Genomic DNA, 10,043 nt, shown 5'->3' with positions numbered 1-10,043 from the left:
AAGATAAGGATATTATTAATCCTCCCAAGTATAAAGTAGTATTTACGAATACTACTATCGAAGAAGACGAAAACTCCCTAGAATTCTATTATATAGTTGCCTTCCGGCTACCGAAAGATCTTTAAATAGATCAACCTAGTTCATTAATAACTACTAGCTTAAAACTAATATCCTAATCTTCTTTAGGTCTAACTAGTATATCAAATACTAACTATAAGGTAGAGATACCCCTATCCATTTAATAAGATCTTATAGTATAGAAATAGCTAGAAATGCTAATTTAACTAGTAAACTAGCTAGAAATGCTAACATCTTAGTCAATTCTATCTCTAACTATTATAGTTTAATAGCTACTACTACTAATTTCAATAGACTATCTACCGTCTATAACTTTAACCCCTAAACCTACCTAATCAGCTCTATCTCCTATGCCAATGACTAAAGATTAGGATAAATTCGTCTCTTTTATAGATAAAGATATCCAAAAGATCTAACAAAGAGAAGCCCCTATACTACATAATTACCTGCTAGTACCGTACACTACCTACTCCCTACAGATAGAAGAAGCAATGGGGGGGGGAGGCTAATAGGGGGGGGGAGGCTATAGAGACAATAGATATTCCGCTTTAGGAATATATCCTAGTCCGGCTTCTACGTAAAACTAAACAAGGGAAAGCTTCCTAGTCAGTTCCTTACCTACCACTTAGATGACTAGAGGCTGGCCGAATCTATCATCTTTACGGCTACCCCTGTTAGCGTTAAACATGACATATCCGTCAACCAAAACCTGTCAGTTCCAAAGAACTATCACGAAGCTAGACGTAAGGCTAACTTTAAAGACTGGTAGCTCCTAGCAATGATCAAATAGGACTAGAGTCTTTAGGAGAAGGAAGTCTACGAACTTGTTAATAAATGCCCTAATATATATATCTTACCTAGTAAGTAGGTATATAATAAGAAGACTAATCTATCTACTAGCCAGAAAACTGCCTAGGCTAGATAGGTCGTCTATGGCAACTTTGACAAAGGATCCTAGAAATCTCAGGATATATACATTATAGTTATTAATAGCGTAACGGTCAAGTGTGACAAACCCAACTTAGACTTCTTCTAAAAGGGTTCAGACGAAGGTAGATTGAGCGGGACAAGCGGGCAGGTCGTCTAAGGGATTCGGTGAAGCCAAAGGGTTTACAACAACACTAGAGTTGTCTCTCACAGTAATCAGCAATGCTTGGTATAAGTATCATAATTATAGGACAGGTTGCTATCACTGGTGAACTCCTAGAGTCTACCATAACGAGTGACTATCTACATGTATATATAATCCGAGGATCACTCTTTACCTAGTGATCCTTTGCCGTCTAGATTACGGCTATAGTAGTGATCCTATAGTATATAGATCACTTTGCCAAGCGTGATCCTTTCCTAATTAGTCCGTTCGTGCCTACTGTCCTATTGGCTTGTCGGGGGAGACGACTTAGGCGACGTCCTATATATATATTTCCGTGATACGATGCCCCTCCTTTAAGGCTTTCGACCCGAAAGCCTATCTTAGGCCGTTTCAAATAACGCTAATAACCCTTAGTAAGTTGTCTTCCGTGTTTCCCTCTTTCCTTTGTATGTTACTAATAACATATCTTGTATAGTAAAGCATTCGACAAAAAGGTCTGTAAAGACTAAGGAGCGTATTGCCCTAGCTGCTGCCATTAACGAGCTAGGGTTCGAAGTGATGCTTTGTTCTTATTGTTTTTCGCGTAGCCTTTACTACTATATAATAGAGAGTTCTTCTCGTTACGGCGAATACGTTTGTTATAGAAGGTCGTATAACGGTTCTAGGGTTCCGGTTTTATCTTATCTATATTCCCTTGTTAGTATATTTTTCCTATACTAACTTCTGTAGTATCCTATATCGTAGACGAGTCAAAGCGCCTCGACCGATTAGAATAAGATGCCAAGGAGGCTCTCCGTGCCGACCGCGATTCGTTAGCAAAAGCATAGCGTCGTCTAGACAAGTCTCTAGCTCGTTTAGACCGTATTTGTCGTTAAAAGCGATTGTTATTATCTTAAGGGTCGGAGATAGTTCGCTAGGGTCTTGCGTCTTTGGATGAATTGGAAGAGGTAGAGTAGTAGGAATCTAGGGCGGTTCTAGGTATGTAGCTCAATGGTGGTATTGATGTTATTGACTAGGGCGCTATCTTCGATTCTGTCCCGGTTTTGCCTTTAGTTAATCTAGGTTCTGCCGGTGGAACTGTTCTAGTTTCTTAGGGTAGTTTAAATTCTTAACTAGTTCCTATAAGTTGTCCTCTAGTCCAAAATCAAGCCATTTAACTAGATACTATAGTTCCCCGTTAATAGTACGTAAATTTAGAATTTCTTCGATGTCCTATTCTTCCTCTTCGTCCTCTACTTCGATATATATAGCAACCTTGGTATTCTTTAGTACTAGTTCGAGAAGTGAAATATGAAAAACATCTGTCTATAGTTATATAGATGACGGTAACGATAGTCGGTAGTTAGATATTAAAATTTGTTCTTTAATAACAAAGAATCTGATCTTCTTAAAGTCTAGCTTTATACTTAGTCGTTTGGTTCGTAAGTTTCGTACGATTAGGTAGACTTTGTCTCCCCTCTCTAGGCGAGGTCCCTCGAGCCTGTATTTGTTATAGTAGTTCTTTATTCTAGTCTTAACAAACTCGAGTTCCTTTTTGAGCTTTTTATATAGTACGTATATTTGTTCTACTTTGACTGCTGCTCTTGGCACTATGACCTCTAGTCTTTGCCTAAGGTCTGCTTTATATCTGTAGTTTGCGAAGAACGGTATAACTTTAGTTGTTTCTATTGGCGTTATGTTATAAGCGAGTTATACTATTGGTAATAGCATGACCTAGTCATCTTGTTAGTAGTTAATGTAAGAGTAAAGGTACTGCTTAATAACTTAGTTTAGTCGCTCTGTTTGTCCGTTAGTCTGTGGGTGGTATGCTATTAATAGCTTGCTATTGATACCTAATCGTTATATTAACGCTTACTAAAACTTCGATACGAACTTGGTATCTCTATTGGTGATCTATTCTTGTGGCTAAGCATATACTAATGTAACTTGCTAATAGATCACGTTTACCAACTATTTAGCTATCTAGGACTCCTTATAGGGAAAGAAGTATACCTATTTAGTTAGGTAATCTATTATAATAAGAATATTATTATAGGTTACTCTTGTAGCTATATCCTTAGATTCTAGTAGCTTCGTAATAAGTCTATTGTAACTAAACTCTATAGTTCGTTAGCTATTAGTAGTGGCTAAAGTAGCCTATACGGCTTGTGTCGTACCGTTTTGCTTCGATTACAAATGTTGTAGTTTCGTACGACTTCCTTAACTCGTACCGTTAACTATAGAAAGTTGTAGTGTTTCCTAACTTATACGACAGTCTTTGTAACTCCTTTATATCTTCCGAGTTTCGACTTATAGAGTTCTCAAATCATTTGTAGCTATTGATCCCCGTCGTAGATATATGCTTTGCCTTGGTACTGGAGTTTCCTATCTCTTTCTTCTACTCCATTAGGTACCACTAGTCCGGGTGCTACTTAATATTATATCTCGTTGATTCTTTCTTTTCGAAAGATTATATAATATTCTAGGAACGAGTCAAGTAGATTATCTTCCACAGGTATTTGCGTTTTGTGATATAGTGTTCCGTCTATTCGTTCCTTGAATAACGGTAGTATTATTTCCGTTCGTCCTTCTATATAATCCGTTCGTCGGCTTAAGATATCCGCTCGTACGTTCTCTTTGCCCTTCTTATAGTAGATCTTAAAGTTAAATTCTATAAGGAATTCCGCCTATTGTATTTGTCGTCTGTTAAGTTCTTTTGTTATCGTAAAGTATCGTAAATTCTTATAATCTATATATACTTATACTAGTTTAATTGTACTACTAAGGTATAGTCGCCATTCCTTAAAAGCTTCGACAATCGTAAGTAATTCCTTATTATAGATCAGATAATTAAGACATAATCTATCGAGCTTCTTTAAAAAGAAGGCTATAGGATGTAGCTTTTCTTATTTGTCTTGTTATCCTAATTGTGCTTCGATGGCGTAGTCTAAAGCGTCCGTTTCTACCTCGAATGGCTTCTTAGGGTCTGGTAGTACTAGTACTAGATCTTTAGTAATGGCGTTATAGATCTATATAAATGCTTGCTCGTGCTGTTCTTCCTATTGGAATTTAATGTTCTTCTTTGTAAGTTCGTGTAAAGGTCGTACGATTACTCTAAAGTTCTTAATAAATATTCGGTAGAGGTTTATAAATCCGATAAAGCTTTGTATTTCCGTGACTGATGTTAGTTATAGCTAATTCTTAATAGCTTTAACCTTTGAAGGTTCTATCCGGATTTGTCCTAGGGATATCTTGTATCTTAAAAACACCGTTTTCCTAACGTGGAATTCGTTCTTTTCCTTATTAACTAATAGTTTATACGTATATAGCGCGTCTAGCATTACTTTTACGTGCTTCTAATGTTCGTCTATCGTCTTAGAGAAGATAAGTATATCGTCGAGATAATATACTGTAAATTTGTCAAGAAAGGGTCAAATAGCTTAATTAATTAGGGCTTAGAACGTTGCTAGCGTGTTTATAAGTCCGAATGGCATAATAAGGTACTTGTAGTGGCTATAGGGTGTCCTAAAGGCCGTTTTCTACTTGTTGCCTTCTTTGATCCATATGTAGTTATAGGCTAATAGCAAGTTTAAGTTGCCAATAGTCAACATATAACTATAGCTTTCTGTCTTTCTTAGGTACAAACAGGATTAGGTAGCCTGCTAGCAATATCGACAGGTAGATATATCCTCTTCGAAGGTTCTCCTCTAAATATCGCTTAAGTTCTTCGTTCTAAGTCTGGCTTGTATAATAGATCTTAAAGAACTTTAGTCGTGCTCCTTCCTTAAGCTTGATCTCGTAATCCTATAGGCTATATTCTGGTAGTCCTTCTAGATGTTTTAGTTCGAATGCTAGGTGTCCTTCGTATTCCTTTAGTACTTCCCTAGTCTTGTCTCGTCTCTCGGTTTTCTAATAGTATACGAACTTGGTTCTGTCTATGGCGATGTTGGCGATTTTTCCTATCTTAACCCACTACTCCAATTGTAGTGCTCTGTATTCGTTAATAGAGAGAACAGCTATCAGCGGTTCGGCTCGTTCTTCCTATTACGATATTAATGTCGTTATACCGCCTCTTCTAGAGTCTGTAGTAGTCTGTCTGCCACTGTCCGTCTCTTGCGGTAGATCTGTAGGACATGCCTTCCCTTAAGTATCGTCTGCTTACGATCCTTATATACTCCCTATCTTACTAGTCGAATATAACTCTATTTAGGGTTATAGGTAGCTACTATTCTTCTAGCTAATGTCTAGGTTGTAGTCTTTATACTATAGTAACTTTAATATTATATCTTTGTCGTTGCCTATGTCTATAATACTAAATATGACTGCTATAGTCTTTCCTACTATAATAATATCGATTAGTTCGGTCTCTCTATATACCTATTACGTTAGAAATAGCCCTTTAACTATACTATACTTCCGCTTTATTCTCTAGGGTATCCATAGCTAATTTATAAGCGTTAGCGAAATTAGGTTTATCCCTACTTTACTATCTACTAGTGCGAACATTTCGTACTATTTCTATTATGCTATTATCCATAGTCACTTATCTTGCTGCTATCGTCCAAAGATTACGGTAATTTCCTATATTTCCATCGGGAGGTCTCAATATAGTAGTCTCTTATGCTAGTTCCCCCTATATTACGCTATTACTTGCCATTATATAGGCGTTAATAGTTTCCGGGCCCCTCGAAAGGCCTTAACCCGTTTCTTAGGTCAGTGCTAACCTCTTTAGTTATTCGGCTAATAGCGGCTTCGTTAATCGTACTTATTTCCGTAAGCCATTAAGTGCTTACGGCTTCTTACTATTAAGTCCGTTCTACTTTTTATTATATATACCGTAGCTTCATCTAAAGCTCCCAAATTCGCGATTTCTTTTCGTCTATATAATAGAGGCAATTGTTACTCTAGCACGAGTCCTATATATTTCGTCCTATTCTGTAGTGCCTAGGCTAGGCTCGTCTTAGAACTAACGTAATGCCTCCTAGATCACGGGCTTCGATCTTCTAGAGCAATTCGGCTGCTCTGTTTCCTATATTATAGACCTATTCTATAGGGCGTAAGCTTCCGTCCTCATTTCCTTGTTAGGTCGGCTAGTGATTGTTTTCGAATTTGTCGCAGAAGTGGTATCGGTATCTGTATGCTATATACTAGAACTAGGGCACTTACGTATATGCCTCGTATTAAGGGTATAGTCGTATAGCATTGCCTAGGAGGTATTAGAATTTTTTCCTAAATCCTTTTTACTATATGTAGACTATAGGTACCCTAATGCTAAAATAGGAATATTTCTTCTAGTAGCTTTCCTATATATACTTGTCTTTTCCGCGGTTTATATATATAAACTGGTATTCTAGGTTCTATATATTATTACTAAGTTACTAGTCGTTAAGGTACTTAGTATAGCTATTAGGCCTATTATATATTATAGGCTGTCCTTCTTTAATAGTTTCTACGATATATTAGAGTTCCTTTGTTTTGTCCCTTATCTTATCGCTCTACTAGGTAAGTCGAATTAAGCGTCTATCCTGTTTACATAGTTCCGTATTAAGCTAGAAAACTTCATTATAGTACTATTCAATTCATTCCTAGAGGAATAGAACATTAGGTCTAGGTCTTTCGATTCCTTAGGTGTCGGTTATCTACGATCTATCCTACCTCTATATAACCGTAAAACCCTACTGCCTTAAGGCTAGGAGAATCGAAATTAGTAGTATATACTCTCCTACCGTATCCTATTTAGCAAGACCTATCTCTAGGTCTATAGTAACTAGTTCGGAGTACGGTGCTTATTCGTCTTTACCGTTACTATTATATCTAAGACTGTCCGTGTCATTGCCCCTATCTTTATAGCCTGTGGCCGCTACTTCGATAACGTCCTTAGTAGTTTCGTCGATAACCGTAATTTCCTTTCTAAGGACTATCTTCTACTTTTTCTTTAGGCTTTAATATTCTCGCTTATAGTGCCCTTTCTTTCTATAGTTATAGTAGGTAATATTAGACTTGTCTTTAGTCGTCTTCTTCTAGTCTTACTTCTATACTATATCTATATCTATAGCTCTAGGGTATATTCTATATAAGGTACTAATATACGCTCACTTTTTCTCATTATTAGCCTTAACTATAGTTCTGTTTATTTGACCTCGTTTCTACTACTCTTATATATAGAGTCGATTATCGATTCTAATAGCCTATATAATATATTTATCTAAGGTCTTAGGCCGATCATACTTATATAGCTTGTCTTTAACCTTTTCCTTTAAGCTATTATAGAATAGTTATATTAACGCTTTATTATTAAGCTAAGACTTAAGTATATCTTATCTAAACTATATAATATAGGAGGCTATTAACTTGGTCTATCGGAGATTAGTAAGTCTTTCTTATATATAAATCTTCTTATCTTTATCATTAAAAACCTTTTAAAGCTCTTCTTCGAAACGGTTATAAGATTAAAAGACTACCTATATAAATATATCTCGGTCGTCTTTATCTTCCTTAGTAAGATAATCGTTCTATATAGGCTTAAACTATCTAAATGCCTTACCCTCTAATCTTATAACTATATAGAGGACTTTAGCTTTATTATCTAGAAACTTATTATTATTAAGTCAGAAGTAGGATCAGAGGTTTATTAGGAATCTTACAAGGTCTTCCTTAGTTCCTCTATATTTACTAGGTAGTTCGATCTTAATACGGCTCGCTTTAGCGCCCTTAAGTGCGTTGATTTTAGCATAGGCCTCGTTAACTAGTTTCTATAAGTGCTTTTCGCCGTTCTCGAGTTCCTTGATTTAAGCTTAAGTAGCCTTGTCTCTCTAGTCTAACTCCTAGATTCGCTAATAGAGTTGACCAAGCTAGGCGAACAGCTATTCGGCTATAACGTTAGTAGCCATGTCGATGTCGAGGTCAAAGTTACCTCCATTCTAAACTATAATAGAACAAAGGGAGTGATAGCAACGTATAACGAACCTAACTTAGACTTCTTCTAAAAGGGTTTAGACGAAGGTAGATTAAGCAGGACAAGTAGGCAGGTCGTCTAAGGGATTTGGTGAAGCTAAAGGGTTTATAATAATACTAGAGTTATCTCTTATAGTAATTAGCAATGCTTAGTATGAGTACTATGATTATAGGACAGGTTGCTATCACTAGTAAACTCCTAGAGTCTATTATAACGAGTGACTATCTATATGTATATATAATCTGAGGATTACTCTTTACCTAGTGATTCTTTGCTATCTAGATTATAGCTACAGTAGTGATCTTATAGTGTATAGATCACTTTGCTAAGCGTGATCTTTTCCTGATTGGTCCGTTCGTGCCTGCTATCCTATTGGCCTGTCGGGGGAGGCGACTTAGGCGACGTCCTGCATATATATTTCCGTGACATTAAGATCTTCTTTGCTATCGTTATAATTAAAGATCTAGAGTACTTATAATTCGACTTTAAAACTATATTTCTTAACGTACTAATTCCGGATAGAGTAGAATACTATATTAAACTACCCCCTAGATTAGACAAGCCATCTAGTAAAGTCTATAGACTGAAGAAGGCACTCTATAGACTATATTAAAGTCTACTATACTAGTTCCTGGTAATTAAACTAATATTTAAAGAACTCGGGTTCGAATTAATCCCTTCTAACCTCTATCTCTTTCGCTATAGAGATATAGGTATACTGCTTATCCTATACATTAACGACCTTCTTATCGCCATAAAAGATAGCTCTACCGTTAACGGAATTTGTAACTATCTAAAGGATAGATATAACCTTAAGGAGCTTGGTAAAGTCAAACGATTCCTAGGACTAGATATCTTATAGAATAGGGTAAATAGGAAGATCTTCCTATCGTAGGAGACGTATATTACCACTTTGCTACGTAAATATGGTATAGAGGGTATTAATCCGGCTAAGACTTCCTAGCGTTCGAAGTTCGAACTGCCCTATATTTAGAATAAACTAGAAGATAAGAAGGATTAGTATTCTACCTAGACTAGCTAACTAAACTAGCTAGCCTATAATACCTAGATCGACATTATATATACTATCTCCTGTCTCCATAAAGCCAATAACGGCCCATTATAGGAGTATCTAGATGCTCTTTAGCATCTATATCGCTACTTAGCTAGCACTTATTCCCACGGTATTAAACTCGGTAGTAATATAAAGATTAACGACTTGAAACTAACTACCTTTATAGATGCCTCCTAAGTAGATGACCCCCTACGCTAATATTCTACTAGTGCCTATATCGTCTTTCTAGCTAATAGACTAGTATTATAGAAAACAAAGAAGCAGACGTTTATTATACTTAGTACCACTAAAGCAGAGTTTACTAACCTTACCCCGACTATATATTTCTTATAATAGGTTAGCTAAATCCTATAGGAATACAGCTATCCATAACTAACTATACTAATTATCTTTACTAATAGTAAAAACGTATATACTAATATAATAAACCTATTAAATACTAGACATACGCAGGCCATTGATATTTAGTATAAATAGGTCATCAAGAAGTATAAAGAGGGACACTTTATACTAAAGTATATAACTAGCACTAAGATAGCTATAGATAGGCTAACCAAACCACTAGAACGAGAGAAGTATACCTACTTCTTATGGCTACTAGGGATAACAGAAAGACGCGTACCCTAGGCAGTTTGAGCCGCAGTAGGCAGATAGAACTAATAGATAACCACCTCAATTTGTATCTAGACTACTGGTTTAGGTAGAAGGATGGCGACGACGGCAAAGATGTGGCTATCTGTGGGGGGGTATGGTAGACTGGGCCTACCAGGGCTCCAGCCCTACCGAGGTTGCAGCCACCTACATCTTCCTGCAGGTTGGCTCTGGACGCCTCCGTCCTTCTTCCTCCAGAACCATCGCCAACT

The 10,043-nt window shown here is 36.6% G+C and overlaps 1 protein-coding gene across 1 annotated transcript; it reads left to right on the top strand.

Moving 5' to 3' along the window:
* Positions 1-8,601: 8,601 nt before the first annotated feature.
* MYCTH_2050561 (uncharacterized protein) lies at positions 8,602-8,967 on the top strand (the record flags this gene model as incomplete). Its single annotated transcript, XM_003660861.1, has 2 exons — positions 8,602-8,674; positions 8,762-8,967. Coding segments are annotated over 2 exons (279 nt in total), but the record flags the coding sequence as incomplete, so codon positions are not given.
* Between the last annotated feature and the right edge of the window lie 1,076 nt (positions 8,968-10,043).

The sequence above is a fragment of the Thermothelomyces thermophilus genome, chromosome 1 (assembly GCF_000226095.1).
Source record: "Thermothelomyces thermophilus ATCC 42464 chromosome 1, complete sequence".
Lineage (NCBI taxonomy): Eukaryota > Fungi > Ascomycota > Sordariomycetes > Sordariales > Chaetomiaceae > Thermothelomyces > Thermothelomyces thermophilus.
The sequence above is the reverse complement of the archived record's forward strand: the minus strand, read 5'-3'. Positions and strand labels throughout refer to the sequence as shown.